The sequence below is a fragment of the Ptychodera flava genome, chromosome 6 (genome assembly GCF_041260155.1).
Source record: "Ptychodera flava strain L36383 chromosome 6, AS_Pfla_20210202, whole genome shotgun sequence".
Taxonomy (NCBI): Eukaryota; Metazoa; Hemichordata; class Enteropneusta; family Ptychoderidae; genus Ptychodera; species Ptychodera flava.
The window spans coordinates 4,389,110-4,413,064 of NC_091933.1; the positions used below are offsets into that span (position 1 = coordinate 4,389,110).

The window sequence follows — 23,955 nt, forward strand, 5'->3', positions numbered from 1 at the left end:
CGCAGATTGCCCTCAGCTTTTTACGGAACTGATGAATACCATCATTCAAAGGGCCTGCTCCGAAATAAAATGTTGCACGCTGATTACGTAATACGTGTTCTATGGAAAATGGTCACTGAAGACGCTTTGTAATGTCGGGACTAACAAACCTGGATAAACGTGGTGCATACACGTAGGTATCCTCGTAGACTATTTACATTCCTACACGTGGTTTTTTCTTTACTTTTTCTGTAAACGCCATCGAGCGTCTGCCTTTTAAGTTTATGCAATAATGTTGATTTCATTAGATCTGAGAGCAAGAGTCACATTCTAAGTCACCCCTCGATAACTTACATACTTCCAGTCTGGTTCTACATGATCGACTCCAAGATAAGTGACGAAGGTAGTTAAACCTTCATTTAGCCAGAAGTGTTCCCACCAGTCCATTGTAACCAGATTTCCGAACCACTGAAAATGAAAATAGCGGATGTATATTGCTGTGCAAATCATAGTTGGCTGTCCCGTCTTTAGAAACGGATAACGTATTCATGAACACCCTCTCCTTCACTCTGTCGAAGGCCAATGCATGTATGTGGAAAAATAAATGTTTATTGATGCGGACATCACAGCACGTACAAGTACCTAATATTGTAAAGCAGTAATGTAACTTTTTACTTTTTTTAACTTTGGCCATGCATGGACTTCTCTTACCGTCCTGTCTAATAGATAAGTTCTTGCACAACAAAAAGCCTTAATACGGCTAACGTAAGAATTTTAAGACTCTGATATTAGCAATGGACATATCGTTTTTCGAGAAATACAAGTAAAGGAACTTGCTGAGGACAATAACTAACAAATAACAAATAATAAAGAATGGAAACTGATATCAGAAGTTGTATATTTAATTGTTGCATCCGTTTGTTGATAATATTCTCTGACTGGGATACTCTCTTTTCTTGCATCGATTAATAAGGTCCTAACGATTCTGTGATTACAAATGTACAAAAGAGAGAGACTTCGTTACAAGCTACAAAAAGTCAAAAGAAAACCCATAAATGTTGTTGCGAAGAAAGTATTTTTATTAACTGCTGGGAAGTTTACCATATGTGCTATTTCATGAGCTACAGTATTGGCCACGATTTCTTTCCTGTTTGGAGTATTTACTTCCGGGTCATATATCATTGCGCCTTCATTGTATAATACCAATCCCCAGTTTTCCATCGCTGCGGCCAAGATCTGCGGAATGGCGACCATGTCTGTTCGAAGAAGTCGGTTCAAAAATCCATTTTAGCAAACTTAATTTGATCATTGACCAGTATGTATGAAATAAGAGATATTTGACCTCCAAGAGTAAAATGCAACTGGAAACACAACTGTTTCTGTTGTTTGCTACAGTGTATGCTTTATCATTAATTCTTCGACAAAATAACAAATATGTAACCAATGTGTGTGTTCCGACCATCACTATACAAACTGAGTTGATATCCAGAAGGCGTGTCGGTCTTTAGACTATGCAAGCTGTGCCAGTTATTATTAAATTGAATACTGTTCAGCTCATTCGGAGGTCTGAGGAATCAACATCTTCTCGACCAACATTCAGTGTATGGATTCTCGTCGACCGTGGATGGATGACACTGTGGAAAATGCCATAGCAAAAGAGATCGAACTGGAACCAATGCTCAAATTATGACGCAAAGGGTACCCACCTAGCTTGGATATTGGGTAAGGTATCCCATAATGCTCTTCGAAGAATCTTAGCATTTTCAAACCAATGTGCAGAGAGTCGTTAGCTGCAGCGATGTAATCAGGCTGTGCCCAAACTCGAAACTTTAAATATTAAGAAAAAAGGAAAGATGAAGAATTTATCCGACATAGAACGAGATGCAAATGACGACGGCAATCTCATGCGAAAAACGATAGTAAGCACAACGCAATGCATTTTTCGACACACTATCTTATGTGTGTTTGCCTTTAACGTACTGAGAGTCAAGGGTGACATCTCTCTCTCTCTCTCTCTCTCTCTCTCTCTCTCTCTCTCTCTCTCTCTCTTACCGTGAGATCACCGTCAATAAGTTCCAAATACGGAAAGTCAGACACAACGACAGCCACTAGGTAGGTCGACATAACAGGTGACGTTTCAAAGGTTGTTTCTATCCAGTCGTCCTCAAGGTTTGTTTCCTTAATGGCCGGCATATTGGACAGGGCGTGACGTCTATCTCGATGGGCGATGATCATGTCAAAGGTCGCCTTGAAGCTAGGTTCATCAAAACAGGGGAATATTGTGCGTGCAGCTGCCGGTTGACAGTCGGAGGCGACCAAGTCACTGTGTTGAGGACAAGAACCATGGTAATTGTATGCGTAATGCAATAAAAAAGACCAATTATTTTGGGCAAAGATTAAAGACTGTGGTAGTCAAAAGTTGAAACATGCTGACAACCTAGTGGTAAAGAACGGCACCGTATCACTCTCATTTTGGTCCGAGGTGCGGCCCCCTAGCTTACCCAAAAATGCGAGGCGCGCTCAAGTTGGGTCCGTGCGCGGTGGCACCGGACGTCCTAGCATACCCAAAATGTGAAAATGTGGCACCTGAGCCCTTGGCTTGCCTGTAAAGCTTGCAATTGTAACGGCTCCGTATCACTCTCATTTTGAACCGAGGCGCGGAGGCCCCCTAGCTTACCCAAAGACTTGAAGGCATGGGAGGCACGGCCCCCTAGCCTACCGAAAAATGGGAGGCGCGCCGTATTTGGGACCATGGCGCGTGGCAAAGCCCCATAGCTTACCCCAAAAAGAGTGGTGCGCCTAACTTTGGTCCGTGGCATGTGGCAATAGATCCCCTAGCTTACCCGAAAAAGTGAAAAAGTGGCTTCTGAGCCCCCAGCTTGCCTGGTAAACCTGTAATGTATGGCAACCTTTAGCTTACCCTCCAGAAAGGGAGGCGTGCTCAATTTGGGTTCGTGGTGCGCTGGCACTAGACCCCTTAGCATACACGAAAAAGTGTAAATGTGGCACCTGAGCCCTTGGCTTGCTAGTAAAGCTTGCAATTGTGCTGAACCCTCCCGTCCCCTCCCCTCCAAATTTTGGTCCGTGGCGCGGTGGCACCTGACATCCTAGCTTACCCGAAAAAGTTCATGTGTGACACATGAGTCCTTGGCTCGCCTGTAAAGCTTACAATTGTGGTGCAACACCCCCCACCCCACCCCGGAAAAAAATGGACTGTGGCGCAGTGGCACCTGCGGCACCAGACTCCCTATCTCACTCAAAACTGTTACAAAACGTGGCGCACCCCGACATTTGGGACTCTGGCACTGTGGTAACCAATGCTTGAATTGTCTGCCATTCCCTTTTATGCCATTGCCAAGAGACATAGCAGGAATGTGACACACGTTTTTTGCTTCAGAAGTTGAAAAACTTTGGAAGGTAGCACACATTGGACACGAGCAAGTCTTCCCGACTTTGCTGCAAATAACAGGGAACAAGTGACATTCTTTGCAGTCAGCATGGACGATAAGAGTCAATTGATAATGTGGTAGGTTTATTTGCTAAATTTTAATTACTTTTCATTTTCTTCGACCTAAAATGAAAATATATGTATTTTTTCTTTGTTGATATGCAGCATCGGCCCGACCTAGCTTCGTCTATCAAACAAGCGGGGAGGGGGTATGTACATTTTCACGATTTCAGCAGTTGTATTAACATATCATCATTCTACAATATTCGATAAAGGAGTTGGTAGTATGAGAACTATGAAATTTGTTTGAAAAAGTACACTAAAGGAAAGATGCCGTACTGTACCGCGCCGTCCAGCATACCACTAGCGCCACTGGCCAGGCAGTGCGTGTTGTCCGTCAACACTTCAAAGTAAATATATTTTCCTAATTTGGATAGTGATTTGTCCGCGAGTCAAACGTAAAGTAGACAAATTGATCACCGAATGACAGAAGCACAATTGAAGTAAGGTCAGTTTAATCTGCAAATATAAGCTTAACTGCTTTTCTTTTTAAGTAATACACTTGTTTTCAGGAGTAATTTGTAATATTACAGCATTCAGCCATAGGGCATCTAACGCTTTTGAGAAATTTATAAAACTATGAACATCAAATTATCCCAAATTAGTTCCAATAGTGTTCAGAGATGTTTTACACCCGACGATTTTTGCATCTATTCAATCTACATATTCCACAGGGGTTCTGTGTGTTACATAATATATTAACTACAGAAAAATAGAATTGGAGAAAATTTGAGAAACTTTTTTGCATGTTTTTTTCTTAAATTGCCCAAGAGATATGATCATTTGTTGGTGTACACTTCTGGAGAAGATTGAAAATTTTCACAATGCAAAGACGTTTTTAACAATAACACGGTATCAGGCGTCACTTATATTTCATTGTCCGAGAACATTAGTGAGAAAAGTAGTGTTTGAGTTCACCCGAAAATTATGACCATTTCGATGAAAATATGTCGACTAGATAATAGATAGATTAGCCCAAAAACGGTTCTGTGCATGTTGTTGTCTGGACGCCAAACACTTCGAGGAGCGAACATTACTGGGAATTAAGAAGAGAACATGAAAGTATTTCTTTACACTAAAACATTAACAAACGGACCATATCCATTCAATGCCACAATGTTTGTTGAACCAACACCTCCAGCTTTTGATGGGTAATTAACTATTTGGACTTTTGTATTTAATTTCAATTACATTTGCTTGTTGTACCCACCTAGGCACAGTGAAATACACAGTATTCAGCTTGTTAACTTAGCCTGTTATGTAGATTGAATTCTTACTATGGAAAAGTAAATTCCGGTCCGTACTTGGATTCAGACGTAAACAATCACAGTGTGTTTAAAGACGCCCTTCTCAATCCCTGGTTCTCGCATTAGCGAATGAGTGAACAGCCCATTAACAGTTTGTCATTCTTTTGTTTTCCATTGAATATTTTATCAAGTAAATAATATTGATATAAGATAAATCTGATAATTGAGTGGGGGCTTTAACACATAAAGACGCTGTTAACAAGCTAGGTGTTTCAATGTTTTTACAATAAGACACTTTTTCCCTCTAAGCTAAACTGCGTCTCGGGTACAGATACCGGGATACATACTTTTACCACGCATTTATGGTTTAGTTTTCATCGGATTTGTTATGTTAATATTTAAAATTTACTTTCCCCCGAGAATTAATCCAGATATTGTGGCTATTTTGAATCTAAAGTATCGGTAAATATAATAAAGAAATAATGAGCGACGCCCTGACTATTAACGTTTATTTATGGGCAAGGGCGAGGGGAAAGCCAAAAATTAACGGGCGAGACTTGCCGAGCCAATTAATTTTGGCGATCCTCTCGCCCGAGCCCATAGTCAGGGCGGAGTCTGTTATTTCCATTATATTATCAACGAACCCGAGAAAACCGTCAAAATCTACGAAAAGTTCCTACGCGAAAGACAACGAGGCCCCAGAACTTGAAATATGCGACGCACTGTCACGCGCGCTGTAAACATTTTGCAATTCCGGAATTTTATTTTAACAAGTGTCTATACTTGGCCCACAAGTGCTTTATTTTATTTTGTGACTGATTATGACCTTTGTACAAATTACAGTGTACATTTTAGCGGTAAAGTTACGATGTTTATATTGTTATTCATATTCACAGGCATGTAAACAAACCATTACTGTGCATTTGTGGTCAGTCACGTGGTTCAGCTTGTCCAATTGAAATGCGACGGAAAGGGCATGGTGATATAAGGATAATTTTTTTGTATTAAATTTTGCACAGTGACCCCTGATTTTATTGTTGATATAATCTTTATTATTTTTCTTAATAGAAGTATCCATAAGGAAAGTTTTAGCAAAAGTACATCTTCCAATTTCGAAGCATGTACTACCTTCAAGTTTAACACAAAAAATGATAAAAAAAATCATTTCAATAAAAGATGTTCCTTGGACTGGTCCTTCTTCTTGCTCCTTCAGATAGTGAACGCATTTTGGGGACAAAATGCAGTGTTTTTCATTTTCTCATGATACACAGTTCCTGTGATTAGATATGCGGTGTAACAAAATATAGATAGCGTATGTAGGGAGCATTCGTTTTTTACGACCTCGGAGGGGAAGGGTCGATCGAACTAAGTCACAAATCCAATGCAAAAAGCGACCCCTTCAAATTAAATTTCTAAAATTTGACTCACCCACTCATATTCATTAATTGTAAAATGTGACCCCAAAAATTTTCATCAGATTTGATTCATTAAGCTTTTTCACCCTATGGCCCTGGGGTGAAATATTGGGCCTCCAAAGTGTTTGCAAGAAAAAGAATGACCCTCCCCAATTTCCATGCACGAACAAGCGAACCTGCCCCAGATGTCACAGTCCGTATCAATGATATCTTAATTGACATAATTTCTCATTCGACCTTTGCATTTTCAAAGAATATTTTTTGAACTTTACAAAAAATCTCTTAGGTGAAATTCCAATATCATACTTGTTTTTTACATCTGCTCTTTCAAACATAATATTCTCATCGCGTACATTTATATCAATTGTCAAACATTTATGATAGCACAGATTTAGCTAGTTTTGTATTGTAAAATATATTTAAGGTTTCCTCATAGACCATAACATATAGTGAATCAACATTTTGGTGAAATTCCATAATCAAATTTCTCGCACACACATGCACCTGTAACGACCCTAGCCGAATAGAGTACATTAATATCAATAATCAAGCATATATGAATACACAGATTTCGCTAGTTTTGTATTTAAAAACATTATTCATGGTTTCCTCATGGCTACAATGTATAGTGAGTCAACATTTCGGTGAAATTCCAAAATCAAATTTGCTATAACTCCATACAAACCTTCTTAAAATTTCACCCCAATCATTGATTGTAAGAATTGACCCCCCAAATAAAAAACGTTTTCGTAAAAGTCAATCCCCGCTTATTTCCACCGGATTCCCCATCCCCGTAAAAAACGAATGTTCCCTTATGGAAAAAATATCGAGGATCTACTGCCGTGATCTGTAAAAGGTAAAACAAATAGTGTCTGTTGTCTGTTTTGTCTTGCCAAGAAAATTCGACACACGGTAAAAGCCTATATTTTTTCTTTCTGCCGTTATTCCTTAATAAAAGACTAGGTTACTTGACTGATAACACCGGTCTCATAGACAATCACAAGTTGCGGACATGCGTAAGTATGGATTTCGGGTTAGTTAAGTGTATGCTGTGTATGGGCATGTGGTATCATCATATCAACCTTATAATCCAATATGTGTGACATTATGACTAAAATGACATTACCTGCTATAAAGGTAGGGAGTCCTATGTCCTCCTCATACGCCGTCGCCACTTATGCAACTTTAGTTATAGCTACTCTAAGAAAAAATCAGTCTCTGATAGAAGGCAACTTACTGTGAAAGGCTTTTGTAGACTGCTTTGTTCATGCCTTATGCGGCTGCGGGTTTGGCATTAAAATAATGTCAAACTTACACTAAATTCGGCGGGGGTACCGTAGATACTTCGGTACAATCCGTGAAATTTAAAGATCAAAGGAGCATCGAAGTTCGCATGGAAGATGTAATCTTCTCCCGCTGCCAACGGTGTCGCCGTTTCAATGACGTAAAATTGATTGACTTCATCTTCGTAGAGATTTGAGATCTCTACGTAATTCTGTAGGCTGTCTGTCAGATAAGTGTTCTCATGGTAGATATTCAGATCCCGTACGTGAATTTTGATGGTGTTTGTCGTCGCGTATACGTGCATGACGATGCTAACATTACCGTCATAGGAATATCGGTTGCTTCCGTCTTCGGGATCCAGGTAAATCTTAAGCCAGACTGTGTAGTGCTTTGGTTTTATGTCTTCTGAAAGACGACCGTAGAAGGGGTCAGATTCTGGAGGTTCGTCCACTGGGATGTCCGGCATGGGCGGACAGTCGATATCATCTCCGGTAAGCTCCACATCGGTTTTTGGAGGAACCACGCTTGGGCAGACGACTTCACATTCGTTTGACGGCCGTGGAATGAAGTAAAACAAGACAGCTACTCCGACGAGGAGCAGGACAATCACCGTCACGATTGCGATCAAGGACTTCTTTGAATAACCATTCGACTTTTTGCTGGAATCCTCGTCAATGGGCTCACTCATCTCATATTGCATCATCTTGGAAGTAGTATAAACACAAACGAAGAAAGAATCGACGGAGATCTGTCCAACTGGCGATCCACTCGACAGTCGACAGTTGTGACCACTGTTAACTGTGTCTCTGCACCAAACCTTGCCTAAATTGTATCATCCTCCTATCAGACTTACTCAATCGGTTATCTTCTAAATAGGGCAGTTATCTCTCGTTATGTATTACACTTTGATCATTCTGTGTTTACCGATTACATGTGATGACTGCAATGGTTCATAGAGAAGGCAAATTAACATGGCAAGATAGCCTCTGGGTCCCTCAGACTGCCAACGGTACGTATCATATACCTACATACATCAACATTATCTGGTGACATTTATCATGTTGGCCCAGGGGATGTGTGGTCGAACTATTATGGTAGTTGGGAGTGTAACGCCCTGCCTTTGCGTCCCTCACGTTGCAAAATCGTTTGAAGGTTGATTCAAGCTCGTACGAGGAGATAGGAGATCATAGTGTGATACTTTTAATTAATTATTTGTGGAAGTTGAATGAGAACAATCGAGTACGGGATATTCCATGGTGTGGTCTTGTTTAATCTCAAGAAACAATCAAAGACTAGCGGGTAAATTCCAACGAGAAGAATATTGTATAACGACGATAATTTTGTAGTTATGTAAGTTTAGAATAGATATATAACTTTGTAGGGAATGTACAAGACAGATCAAAACTTTAGACATGAGCTGTTACGGTTGCCATCTTGAATAAAGATCTAAAGTTGTGCTACGATCTACATCTTGGTGTGTCAGCTTCAGTCACTGAAAGCATCACGATCTAGACTGGTACCTCAACTCGTAATTTCCCTAACTACGAGCTTGACACATTGATGGAGAATCCGGGTAGCTGAAGCTGGTGTAGTCAACAAGCGACGAGCACGATAGATAGCAGAACGGGCTGAAAGACCACTAAACCACCAGCACGATCGAATCTGGTGATATGTAACGGCGCATCGTAGCGGGTGGAGGTGAACTTTTACCGAGAGAGACGAGGGCGGTTTGCAGACATTGATGTCCGAGGTAGGCAATGTGATATTATTAATGTTTGTGCTAACGTCATGCCTCGAAGGTACACTGGACGGGACAGTGATTGTCTACAGAATGGCTAAAGGTTGAAATGTGTGTAAGCCTAGAACAAGTACGACCAGCCAACTTCAGCTATGCTTGTGGTTCACCTTCCAGTAGTCTGCTTTGTAATACACGGACTGATTACGTGATGAATGAACTAACAATGATAAGAATAAGTATTTCGGAATACACCCACTCATAAGGTGCTGCAACAACGTAAAGGATGCATGACTTTTCAGTTTTGGGGACAGAATTTTCTGGTACTTTGAAAATCAACCCTTTTCATAGGTTAATACTCTAAACTTGTATGCAATCAAGGCGTCTCTCTTTCTCTCTTTGAGGAATATGCCAGGAAATGGGCTAAAAGGGAGGATGTAGAGCTAGACACACTATCAGAATGGGTCAAATTTGTGAGGAAAATAGTCCGTGGCCGTATTGGTCGACTTAAATCACATATTTGCAGAAGACCTAATTCTGTATTTAAAGATCCGGATGCTGTTAAGTGTCTGAATGATATCCATGACAAACATGTTGTCGTCCCTGCTGATAAAGCTGCCAATAACATTGTATTTATCTGTAGGAAATATTATTTTGAATGTCTTATAGCCGAACTTGGTGTAACTAAGGCCTCCACCAACCCCACTTACAGACAACAATGTTCAACAAAACTGAAATTTTGGCAAACCATAAGTCATTCATGAATAATTTTGATATTTCAATGGAGGATGACCAGAATAAGTTGCCTAGCTTATACTGGATACCAAAACTCCACAAAACACCATAAAAAGCTAGGTTTATCGCAGGGTCTTCAAAATGTCCAACAACAGAGTTATCGAAGATACTGACTTCTGTTCTTTGTACCATTAAACGGGGACTTCAGGCATACAGTGATGTTGTCTTTTCTCGGAGTTGTATAAATCAAATGTGGATATTAACAATTCGAAGGCACTCTTGGATAATTTGAAATCAAGATCTGTTTCAAAAATAACATTAACTGGTCCAATAATCATTTTCATTCAAGGTAATACATTACCAGGTCCTGGGACATTTGAGATTTACAAATTTAAGTAGGACCATCCTGAACCACTGATAGTTAGTGGTGGCACCAGGTGTCCGGAATGGGTAAGCATACCCTGCTAGCATGCTACACCCGTCAGGATTGGTCCCAAAATTGTCTAATATTGTATGAAGTGATACAGTATATGAATCACAGCTGTTATAAGTCAAAGCCGGGAATGCTGTCGCTAATCATTTGAGTGACCGAGGTGTCATATTTGGCCACAATGTCATTATATCGACCGTAGAACTTTTTGAAAGTCCTCACGAGTCTTTTGGATGTATATCCCTGTCTCACTAGTTTTGATACTAATAAGCTGTGTCTCATTTGAAAATCCGCGTAGGAATCACAAGCCCTACAATATCTGAGAAGTTGAGACACATACACACCATAAGCAGGTGCAGATGGAATATTACTTGATAAGTGGGGATAATTTATGATTTCAAAATCAAAATCATCCCTTTTGTAGTACAGCTTGGTGTGTAGCCCATTAGTACCCACTTGTAGGAACAGATCAAGGTATGAAGCTGAGTTCCTACTCTCAGTTGTTTCTTTGATTTCCAATTCATCAGGGTAAATATGATGTAAGTAATTTGATATGTCTGGATTGTTTAGACTAATCAGATCATCAATATATCTGTGCGTGTTGTTAAAACGCCTTGCAAGTTTTTTAGACCCTGCTTTGTAGAGAGATTGTAGGAACTCTGCTTCATATGAATAGAGAAATAAGTCAGCAAGAAGTGGTGCACAATTTGTACCCATTGGTATGCCGATAGATTGTTGAAAGGTCATACCACCAAACTTAACAAATATGTTGTCGATTAAGAAATTAAGCATGTTAATAATTTCTTCATCTGTGTATTTGTGCTGGGCATCCATGTTGTTACTAAAATAACCTGACCCATGTTTGATGATGTATTGGTACCTTCTACTGCCATTTTTATGCAGGAAAGCTTGTTTAACAAGAGATGACAGCCTTGTTTTAAGTTTATCGTGGGGAATTGTGGTGTATAGTGTGGAAAAGTCAAATGTTCGGATTGACCTGTACTTGTTTTTCTTGACTCTTAAATCAAGCAACAATTCCTTGGAATTTTTTAATATCCACATTTGATTCAACCCACTCGTTTCATACACTTTGTCACAATATCGAAAAAGACCATTTTTGATGGTTGTTAAAATTATAGTCAATAATTGTGACAGATGTTTAGTAGTGCATTTGCTTGATCCTGCAATAAACCGATGTTTGTAAAGGTTCTTGTGCAGTTTAGGTATCCAATACAACATAGGCAGTGTGTTGTCCTTCTCTTTCAAAGGAATGCCAAATTCACTGAGTATAGATGAATGGTTTGAAAAAATATCTTCATCAGAAAGGGAGGAAAGAGTATAGGTTGTATTACTCTTATCTGAATGAAGATTTAATTCATCTATTATACACTGGATATAATAATTCCTACAGACAAAGATAATGTTGTTTGAAGCCTTGTCTGCAGGAACTACAACATATTCATTGTGTAAAGCATCAAGGCATGCTTTGACAGACGGGTCATCTAATACTGAGGAAGAATTTACTCCTTTAGTGGGAGAACGGAGATGTGAAATACGTGATTTTAATTTATCTCTGACTTTGCTCTAGCCAGTCAGAGAGGCATTCCACATTAACTTCCTCAACTGCAGCCCACTGTCTTGCATATTTTTCGGCGGCATCCATAATAATTTTAAAATTAAATTTCCAATCAATATTTTGTGGCATCCCGATATTTTGGGCCATATTGAAAGAGTTGCCGGAGTTTGCTGTTGGTAATGATTGACAGGTCACCAGTTATTATGTGACCAAGTGGTTTATAGCAAAAGGGGGATGACAAGCAATTGCAAGTTCTGCTGTTGTTTGGAGGAAAGTTGAAATTTTTCAAGACATTGTTATAGTTGAAAAGTTTCCTACCAATGGTTTTTGTGTATGAGTAGGAAACTATAGGTGGTTCTTGAAATTTAAAATATGGAGGTATTTTTTCCACAACTTTCTTATCATGCAATATATTGCTGATGTTTATTTGGTCAATCCCTTTGTTTGCAAATTATACATGAAAAAATAACGCTTGTCACTGTTCAAGAGTTCTGTTCTTACTGGCTTAAAGAGCCGGTAATTGCTGATATCGATTATAATTTGAAGTAAACGATAACAGGGCTGTTTTGGTTGATATTCATCGTTTGAACTCTTGACAGTAAAGATCTCAATTTCTGCAAGGAGCAAGCAAACAAAGTAGTTCTTATTTTGTGAACTCCTAATGTTGCACATGTTTTACAATTCTTGTGTGACATGGCGACACATAGCAGTCACATTCAAAATTTCCTTTAAGGACATCTTTTAATATAATCTGTGGGCACAGTCTGGCTGACGAACCATTCGCCCTCAGTGGCCATCAGGGGTAGTTTTGTCGATCCAGTCTGGACCCAAACCGGTATTCAAATATCTTGTACTATAACATCTATCAAAGCTTTCGATTTTTCCACATTGTATACCACGATACCACATGATAAATTGAAAGAACGCTTGAAAAACATCATCAACCAAGCATTTTTCTACAAAAGCGGTTCACGCCATTACAAATATGTAGTATTAGGGTATAATTCTACATATTTTGTTAAAAATACTCCTAATGCTAAAACTTTTTATACCGAGAAAGACATTATCAGTATGCTTGACTTCCTCAACGACAACATATTTGTTGAATTTGGAGAACACATTTTCCAATAGTGTATAGGAATTCCTATTGTTACTAACTGCGTTCCCTTGCTTGCTGACTTATTTCTGTACTCATACGAGGCAAAATTTATCCAGGGGAAGTGTACCATAATCCTAAAAGTAATTAACTCTTAACACATTTTCGAAGTCAAACAAACCCCTCCAATAACGTTTGATATAGCAGTGGATTCATATAACAAACAAAATTATTGGGGGACACTTTTGAGGTCACGAAACTTTTGGAGTCAAAGATATTTTCTTAATTCAACACTAAATGTTGGACATAGCAAAGGAAGTGTACTGTAGTCCCATTAGTAACTGATGTTTTACAGGTCACCTGGCACATTGTTGAAGTTAAACACATTCCATCAATTACCTAAAAGAAGTTGAATATAGCAGACGGAGCACACAATCATCAGGATTTTCCGAGGACACCTGTGAGGTCATGGTGGCACTTTTTGGAGTCTTTTGTATTCTTTTCAATACGATACTAAATCATAGATAATGGACTGGAATTGTACCATAATCATATTACTTACTGACACTCCTAAAAGTAGCTAACACTTGACAGGTCACCTGGCACATTTTTAAAGTCAAATAAATCCCTACGATTACGTATCTGTAGTTTGATATCGGAGTGGAAGCATATAACCATGGAAATCATTCAAGGACACCTTTGAGGTCACCGGGACACTTTTGGAGTAAACTATATTTAGACAAAGAAGTGGAAGTGTACAATAATTAGTTTAGTAACAAAAACTTGAGAGGTCATCTGGCACATCTTTGTAGTAAGACGCATCATTTCAATTACGTATGAGTAGTTTGATATAGCAGTGGAGTCATACGACCATAGCAATCATACGGGGACACTTTTGAGGTCACAGGGATACTTTTGGAGTCAACTTTATTTTCTTAATTTAACACTAAAAAGGACAAAGCGAACAAAATGTGCCATACTACTGACATTTTTAGATCACCTGGCACATTTTTGAAGCAAACACATCCCTTTAATTACATAAAATTACTGGAATATAGCACACAGCACATTGCCACATTAATGTCAAAGACATTCCTTTAATTATGTCAAAGTAGATAGATATAACAGTAAAAGATACAATCGTCAGAATTATCCGGGTAATCAATCAATCAATTAATCAATCAATCAATCAATCAATCTATCAATCAATCAATCAATCAATCAATCAATTAATCAATCAATCAATCAATCAATCTATCAATCAATCAATCGAGCATCCATCAATGTTGTACTATTCAAATTCACAGTATTCAGCTTTGATATGTACCTTGGAAATCTGATAAAATCGACTGTGAACTTCCAGTGTGACTTAATGTTCGTATAACTTTTGTATACCTTAGAAGTCTGATCAAATTCACGCGATTCATTTTTGACATATAGTTTTGATAACTATGTACTTGTGATAAATATGAAATATCACGCAAAATCAAAATTTGAGCACAACTAAATCTAAGTATAACCAATGTATACCAGAAGTTCAACTAAATGCAGCCATTAAGTTTTTACATATGGACTAATTATATAATTTTAATGATATGCAAAGGAGCTAGTAGTTAAAAATCATGCGCATCAAACATTCACTATAAATTCAACTTGGTATGGTTAATAAAAATCAGAGGTCAAACGCGAAATCAGTGCATTCAATGTTATATACAACCTAATTACGGAAATTCGTTGAATATGCAAATAACCGAGTAAAAAGAATAGTGTGCTCATTAAACAGTAAGCATAATAAGCCTTAGGTATGATCAATAAATTACAGAGGTCTGCTAAATTTGTACTCTCAATATTGACATATCCTAATCCCAGAAATTCATTAAATATGCAAATAAGGTAATAATTACAATTTCGTACTGAGGAGAACGTACAAAATTAACGGAGCTACCTATCTTCAAGGAATCACAGAGGTCTATTCACAATTGATGAACTCAGTAGTGATGTAGAGCAAAATTACAGAAATTCATTAAGTATGCAAAGGAAATATTACTTAGAAATTCTTGTTCATAAACTTTAAAACATAAGAAGACCTTTGTATGGTCAATACATGGCAGAGGTCCATTCAAAATAGATGGTCTCAGTATTGACATATAGTCTAATCACAAAAATCAACTAAAATGCAAATGAGCTAATAATTAAAACTTACATCATAAGTCGACCTAATTATTATCAATATTTACCATGAATCTCGTCATTATCGGTGCACTCAGTATTGATATACAGCCCAATCATATAAATTCATTCGATATGCAATTGAGCTAATTTGTACGACACATCAAATATTTTGCATGGTTTGACCACAGAACAGTTTGAGTGCCTGCATAGTTACATCAAGTTTGGTTAAGTAATTCTTCATATGGCGATATCGCCTAATGCGCAAATTAATAAATGATGCAAACGACTTAATTATACAGACCACATCCACTAAAATCTAATCAAATCAAGATCTTCCATGATGATGCTAAGCTTGTGTATCAAATTGCATGACCGATGGTTTTAGGCAGTAACTTAAACAAAATCTTTCTATGCACGGTCGGAGAGAAAGACGGGCACACACACAAAGACAGTTATTGTGGCAACTTTTGACACAACGTTTAGGTCTCCAGCCAAAACTGTCCATATAGTATGTGCATTTCTGACCAAGAAAACGGTGACAGAGTTTACGAAGGAAAAGAACAAAGGACGAAGACGGGGGCACTCTAAAATATGTTTAAAAGGTCATCTCTGGCACTACAGAAAACACAATCAGAGGATGAGCTCTACCCAGAATGGAACATAAACGAGCCAGTTGCGTACGCACCGGAGAAGACGCCATTGAAGATAATCTTTTCTTTTTTGGGGGGGGGGGAATTGGACTGAGATAACAAGAAGTGAACAAAGGCTGATATTTTCAGAAAGTGAAAGCAGATCTCTCCAAACCGTATCTTGACGTTTGTTGTTCTCATGAAAGTTGGACATAATCAAGAATTTATATATGCTGCCCTTTTCAAATCTGCAAGGGACAATTCAAAATAAAATGGTCATCAGTGCCTTTACAAATAAGTTCGAAAGAATACGAAGGACGATGACATCAATGAACGGCATCTAAATCAGTTTCCTCTTCAAAATAAGTTTGGATTTTGTTTTTCCTATCACAGGGAATAGAATCAACTAACGACTTTACTATGAATAGAAACAATGTTTTTAAACTGACTTGGAGAGCGCCACTTCTTTTGGAAAGGGTCAAAAAGATCTTCAACTTTTGTAATGCCAGCACTGATACAATGATTAACAAGAGCACTATCAAGAGGATTTGTAAAACTAACACAATCGTTGAAAAAAGGGCTTCATGAAAATGTCTTTGATGCAAAGGGGTCCACCTTTTCTGAAGAAAATACATGACTTCCAGACTCTCAAAAGCTTAAGATAAAATTTAGGCATAAATTCATTCACAGACTGAAAATTGACTGTAAAAAGTTGAGAGGTGTAATTGAGATTATCAACACTTCTAAAATAAAAATCAGCGAACAAAAATGAAGGCTGATTCTGACCTGAATACAGCTATCTTTGAAGATAATTTAACCTGAAAGCTTTCAAACGTGAATAGAGATCGATAAGATTTTGCCCTCCTATCTTTAATGGAGCAAAAACTGAACGACTTGGCAACCAATGTTTTCCTTGCCAGAAGAAATCAAGAAATTTGTGTGAATTTCATCAATGATAAAAGCAGGAGGATAGAGGCAAATTAAACGATGAAAGAGTTTGGTTGTAGCAAGTTGATTAATAACGATAACACGGCCTTGGAGTGACATAGCAGGAGCATATCTATTCCACCAAGACAACTTATTGTCAATCTTGATAACACACTCACTCAAGTTTTTTGAAAAATACTCGTTACTGTTACCCAAATTAGTACCAAGGACTTTTAGACCAATACTATTCCAAAGAATTTCAAGCGGATGATCAGTATGCCCCCACCATGAGCTGACCCAAAGACCTTGGGACTTACGATAGTTAATTTTTGCATTACTGGCATGCTCATAGACAGAAAACCAATATTTATACCTCAAAAAATCAGTAATACAAGTAACAAGAGTATCAACGTCATCAGCATAAGCTGAAAGTTTACATTTACGATCACCTGGATTTGGCATCATAAAACCTTGAATACTGTCATCTTGTATAATTCTGTGTAAAAGAGGTTCAATAACAATTGCATACAGCTGACCAGATAATGAGCAACCTTGCCTTATACCACGTGAAAACTGAGCAGGAGCAGTAAGGGAACTGTTAACACGGACAAGACTATCAGTTTCTGTATACAGAAGTTTAATAAAATTGATGAAATTGTCACCAAACCCGAACGCATGCAGAGTTTGAAAAAGATAATTATGACTGACACGATCAAAAGTTTTTTCTTGATCCGAAGAAAGAATACCAAGAGGAAGATTCATGTGATTATGAAAATGAATGCAATCTCTAATTAAATGAATATTGTCAAAAATCTGTCTGCCTGGAACAGTATAACTTTGATCTACATGAATGATATCTTGCAAAACTTGTTTCAAGTGAAGCGATAAAGCTTTAGTGAAATTTTTATAATCAGAGAAAAGCAAACTGTCGGTTCCCCATTCTTAAGAAGGGAGTTATCACCTTGTTTAGGAAGGAGTGTGATAACAGCTGTACGACAGGACGTTGGAAGAAGGCCATCGGAAATTGACTTTTGAAAACCTGGTGAAAATCTTTCCCCAGAAGAGACCAGAATTTTTTGTAAAATTCACAAGGTATGCCATCAACACCTGGTGTCCTACCAATCGCAATGTTCTTGAGTGCAAAGGTGTACTTGTCAAGACTCATGGGTTCATCAAGTTGAGTAACTTTGTCAGCAGGTAATTAAGGGAGATCATGAAGCAAAGTATTTTGTGCTTTAGGTGAAACAGGCTAAGCAGTAAAAAGGTTTTGATAAAACTGGGGAGTGAGTTGACGAATTTTTCTCTGATTTTCTGTAATTGTCTGATCTTCATGTTGGAGATGTGTAAGATATTTACGACTTCCTTTGTATTTTTCAAGAGAAAAATAAAAAGCTGTGAATAAGTATCAGAATCATTGAGCTGTTGAAAACGAGAACGAATAACTGCACCTCTGGTATCAAGTTTCTGAAAACTGTCTAACAGGTCTTTTGCTGATGATATCTTGTTTCCAGAGAAGGCTGAATATGAATCAATGATTCCAAAATACGAATTTCCTCTATAAGCTTTAATTTTCGAGGTCAACCTCTTGTTAATGAAGAAAGTATCAATGCGAGATTTTTACTCTCCTCTCTGCCACGTGAAATTTTGAGATTGCTTATAAAAACAACGCCAGGCATCAGAAAGCTTACAATGATGGTCTAGCGACGAAAAAATTTGTGAAGATTTCAAATGTGGTTCAATATGAGACGACCTATCTAAGTCAGGTACAAGAGTACAATAAAGTCTCCCCTATGACAATATTTTCATTTTCAAGATCAAAATCAAGGAGAAATTTACGAAGACTTTGAAAGAAAATACAACGATCATCTCCATTGGAAGGAGCATAAATATTGAGCAAATGATAGGAAATATCATCCGTCTTAATATGCAAGTGATTAGACGACCCTGGATGACACTTTTAACAGAAACAACATCAACTGTTTTGTTTCGTTGAAACAGCACTGCAACCCCAGCAGAATTACTGGTATCATGTAAGAAGTAAATAGGCGCACGCCAAACGATTTGCCACTGTGCCTGATTAGCAACTGCAGAATGACTTTCTTGTAGAAAATAAAAATCAGCATAATGATTTGACCTCAATGAAGAAAAAATGTTGTACGGTTTTAAAGAATCATGACAACCATTTACGTTCCAAGAAATGACTGAAATACTTGCCATGACTAGACAAGCAAAAACAAGAACGATTGTACTTCCCATGTTTACTAATAGCCAAGCTTTTAGATTGTCTAAAATGTTGTTGTAACTTTGCTACAAGTTTATAGATACGAAATCTTTTGTTGCCTAGTGACAAAATCTGACCTGCGTAAGTTAAAAAATGACTTTATGAGAACTCTGAAATCTGAGCAACAACCTTTACATTTTTCTATCATAGAACCTTTGATGTCTGCTAAAAACTCAAGTAAATTAGACAGCTTGATTTGCAGCTTTTCCTGAAATTTTGATAAATCAGAAATTTCAGACCAAACAGACTCATTGTCATGATCAGAAACTTCGCTGAGAACATCAAACGAATTTGATATTTTCACTCCTGACCAAATAAACTGACTTTGAGAAACTTTTGTTGAAGACTGGGACTGAGGAGTAAACAAATCCTAAGACTCATTAATATTGACATCTGTAAAAAAGGAGTCTAAGGAAACTCAAGGGACTGAGACTGAACAAGTGAAGGTGATGACGATCGAGGGGGATCAAATGAAAAAACAGGAGTTGAGGGGAGCGGAGAGAACGAAGGAGAAGCAGGGGTTCGTACCTGTCTTCATCGGCATGGACGTCTGCAGCAGAATTAACACCTTTTTCTTTCTCTTGAGTGTCAGTGGGTTAACTGATTTTACTGGTCAGAGGTATTTGATCAACAGATTTTTCATCAACAGATGTGACTTTGTGAGCGGACTCTGATTGTGCCTTATTGTTTTCAACAAAACGAGTTGACGTTGAGGAGTTACTCAAAGTTGAGGTGTTACTTTCAGGAGTATTCATACTGTGATCAACACCCTCATTTACATTTTCATGACTTTCAACAACATCCATTAAACCTAAGTTTTCATCAACACAGGCATCGTCTTTCTGAACATTTCTATTGCAGTATCGTTGTTTTCTGACGAATAAGAAGAATAAGTAATAGTAGTAGAAGTAATTGTCAAACCATCGTTTATTCACTAACGCTATATACAAAGTCGTACAATGAAAATATGCATCAGAAAAAGGAAACCAATTTTGAAATAAATGGGATAAAAATGAAAGGGAATAAGTGAGAAATATAATAAATATAGACATATTTACAATTTAAGTACAGAAAGTTCAAAAACGTCTTGATATCAAAATAACGAAGTCCCCATGACGTCAGGTGTTTGAAGTACAGCTACGTGGACAGATATCGATGATAAGAGAGTGAAATTCTGGCTCACAGTTAGACATCACCTATTGGAAAAAAACAAACTTATGTTGTTAAGGCGATACCGAAAGATTCAAGTATCAAGGCCTCGGCTGCTAAGGAAAATTTGTCAATTCACGAGTATTTGTGCATTTATTGACCCGAAGATGCAAACAATGACACCAAAACCAAGCAGACGCATGGTTAACGGTCGTGGAATGCGTGACATTATAGATATGCAGGGCATTGACACAGAAAAAGGGACGAATTGCTTGTTTCAAGATAAATTTAAGTAATTTGTGGGGCGGGTTTAAAATTAACCAATGAATAGGAATGTAAATACTCTCTTAATTCAGCAGGAGTTTTGATAATGTTTTCAAGGCTTGGATAAGCTCTTTATTGTAATTATACTCGTAAAAAGTATGAAGGAGATCATCAGTTTTTCCACAAAACAAGCAATTAGAGCCTTGAAAACGCGCCATGTATGATTCGCCACAGATAGTCACCTTTTCTCGGTGATAACGAAGGACTATAACAGGCTTTAAAATTGGGAACGATTGAATTTTAAAGATTAAGAATGGAGTGCCAGACAGCATCAGCAGTATTTTGAAGGCGTTCTTTTTTGCAGGATGTTGATAAATATTTGGAAATTGCACCCTTTTGATTATGTAGAGGAGGAAATTGATGTCATTAGAATAATGCGAATACAAAATGAATTATGAAAAGGAGTATTGTCATTTTGAAATTTCACCTCTAAGGTAGGAATAAATTGTTTCTGTCCACTTGATAGCGGTTGCTTTGAGAATGGTACTGTGGATTGACTTTTGCAGTGCTACGAGAACCAATACTTAATTAGGGAAAGATTGCTAACTCAGTAAGCCATGTTTTTCTTTGAACGTCAATGATTTTGGTGAAACCTGCATGTATAAAACAGCCAACTTTCTATGGTTCTTGTTTTACTGGATGGAGAACTTCCTTGTTGAAAAATAGGGGTTCATTCATCGAGAATTTCATGAATATCTTTGTGATTCTTTGGAAACAGATTGCCAGCATGAGAGCAAATCATTGTGAAATTTAGACGAACAGATGAAGGGAGTGTCAATATCAACAGTAAGGAGTTCAGTGGAATAAGACGGATTACGGACTTCTTTGAAGTAATTATTAACAAAGCTGAAAACGGCATGTTTGTTGTCAGAATATAGATATCTCTGAATAAATTGCGGACGGGAAGGTTTAATACGACTCGGTCAGTGAACAAGTTCCTGACCACCTTTGTGTACTGGCAAATATAATTACTCTGCCGAAATCCAGTGTCTGTCTTGCCAAAAGAAATCTAGGATTAGAAACTGGACGAATATTATTGTGCTTGTTTGAGGACACAAGGAAGTAAAACGATATAAGAATTTGCTAGTCAATGAAATGTTGATTATAAGAAATCTACCCCGATTCGATATATTGGGAGCATATCGATTCCAAAATTCAAGTTTATTCGAAAGATTATCGACCAATTCTGTCCATTTTTTATTATCAAAATGATCACCATTGCCGGGATAAACGCCGAGGATTTGTAGACCGACGCTATTCCATTTTATGTTGAGTGATTCACACCTTCAACATCATCTTCAACCTCACCAGCAACCAGCCCAAGGACCTTTTATAAATTAGCAAAATTCCTCTTGGCATTAGACGCTGCATTGTACGTGTTCAACCAACGGCGTAGTTTATTGAAATCCTCATCTCGGGTAATCAGAAAATATACATCATTTGCATAGGCGGAAAGATTACATTGTTTTTTTTGTGTTGAATAGCTAAGCCTTAGATAACACTTTATGTGCGTTTGTTATATAGCAAGAGTTCAATTGCAGTGGCGTACAGCTGACCTGACAGAGAACAGCCTCGACGAATACCTCTTTCAAAGTAATTGGGGTAGTGAGAGTGTTATTTGTGCGAATTAAGTTTTCGACATCGGAATACAGAAGAGGGATATCATTAATGAAATTTTGACCCAACCCAAAAGCTTATTTAAGTGGCCGTTATCAACAAGTCTCAAGAACAAAGATTATGATATTCAATGCAAACTTTAATTCACATAAATATAATGTTTATATTTACGATCAGAGACTAGATATTGTTTCCTCATATACTTACCTAGGTATCACTTTTATCCCATCTTGAAATTTTAAAAAAGCAAGGCTTTCTTAAAAAAACAAAGCACTGCGTTCTTTATTTGCTTTTATGAAAACCTTTAACTCTCAAAAAGTGGTGGTACAACTGCATCTTTTTGACTCTCTAGTCAAACCAGTGTTATTGTATGGATCAGAGGTTTGGGGGAGTTACTCATTTAGAAAAGTAATTTCAAAAGATTTAGCGATTACTTTCTGAAACCTAATGGTGAATTTGAGATTGTTCGGATGAAGGCATGCAAGCTCATTCTTTGTGCCAATAAAAGTGTATGCATCCGTGCTTGTTTGGGAGAACTTGGGCGTCTCTCACTTCTGCTATGTATTATCGTTGATGTGATTATATATTGGAGCCGTTTAGAAAGCCTTAAAACAATATTCTCCTTGCTGTAGCTTTTGAACTTGAAAACAAATTGTATGAGAAGGGAAGGGTCTATCAACATTTTTAGACTTTGTCAAATCTATTTTTGCATTCTGTAGTTGTTCACACTTAATGGGACTGGAGAATTGTAAATTGTCTACAGTTATTGGGACAGTAAAACATTCCTTGAAAGCAAAGTTTGTTGATGTCTTGAAGAAAGCCATAGAAAGTAATGAGAAAATAAATATTTATTGTGAGATTAAAACTGTTTTCAAATATGAGAAGTATCTGTCTCATGTTCGAAATCATTTTGATAGAATAGCATTAACAAAAAAAGAATTTCAAATCATATTTTCCCAGTTGACGTCGGTCGTTATAAGAATATGACAATACACCTAAGACTCTGTACTTTATGCAAAAGTGATGTTTGAGATGAACTTCATTGTATCATGATTTGTCAAAGCGCACCTGCACAAGGTTAAAGAGATACTTACTGTAATTCCATTTTTGATATGCAGGCTCTGCTTAAACATTTTGACAAGATGTCCTTCTTCAAATACATAATGTCTTGTTCTGATTACTGCAAAGTTCTTAAATGAGCTGGTGAAAGCTTATAACATGTAATTTTGAGATGACTTTTTTCATCTCTTTCTTGCAAAGTTTTCGAATATCGTAATTCTTTTGTTTGGTATTTCATTTTATGCCAATGTCACGTATGTGTACTCAGCTAAATAAATAAATAAATAAATAAATAAATAAATAAATAATAGTGGTTGATTCTGTCGAAAGCTTTCTCTTGATCGAGAGCAACGAAAGCAAGCGACATATTATTTGAATTTGCGAAATGAAACCTATCTCTCAGAAAACCGATATTATCATTAATTTGACGACTTCGAATGCTACAGGTTTGATCTTCGTGAATGATAGAGCTAAGAACATTGCGAAGACGAAAAGAAAGTGTCTTGGTGAGAATTTTATAGTCACTAAAAAGGAGACTGACAGGACGCCAATGCTTAGTAGAGTCACCTGTCTTTGGTAAAAGACTATCAACTGCCCGTCTACAGGACAACGGAGTTCACCATCATAGACAGATTCTTTTTAAGAAGCACTTCACCATCATAGACAGATTCTTTTTAAGAAGCACTTCATAAAGATCGTTACAAATGATCGACCAGAAAGTACTGTAAAATTCATTGGGGAGGGGGCATTAATGCTAGTCGAACGACCTGTCGGGAGGTTTTTAACAGCGAG

The 23,955-nt window shown here is 37.6% G+C and overlaps 1 protein-coding gene across 3 annotated transcripts in view; it reads right to left on the minus strand.

Annotated features, from left to right (window-relative positions):
• Positions 1–23,955, minus strand: part of LOC139134645 (aminopeptidase N-like) — a 73,436-nt gene that overhangs the window by 8,638 nt on the left and 40,843 nt on the right. The window contains exons 1-4 of one of the 3 annotated variants that reach the window (XM_070701602.1): positions 2,032–2,276; positions 1,686–1,806; positions 1,081–1,235; positions 334–447 (exon numbers count right to left, since the gene is read on the minus strand). The exons of the other annotated variants lie outside the window; for them this stretch is intronic. Of the exons in view, the coding sequence (XP_070557703.1) occupies positions 334–447; positions 1,081–1,235; positions 1,686–1,806; positions 2,032–2,214 (573 nt within the window). The 5' untranslated portion in view covers positions 2,215–2,276. Of the gene's footprint in view, positions 1–333; positions 448–1,080; positions 1,236–1,685; positions 1,807–2,031; positions 2,277–23,955 lie in introns of those variants that run through there. 3 annotated transcript variants of the gene reach the window in all.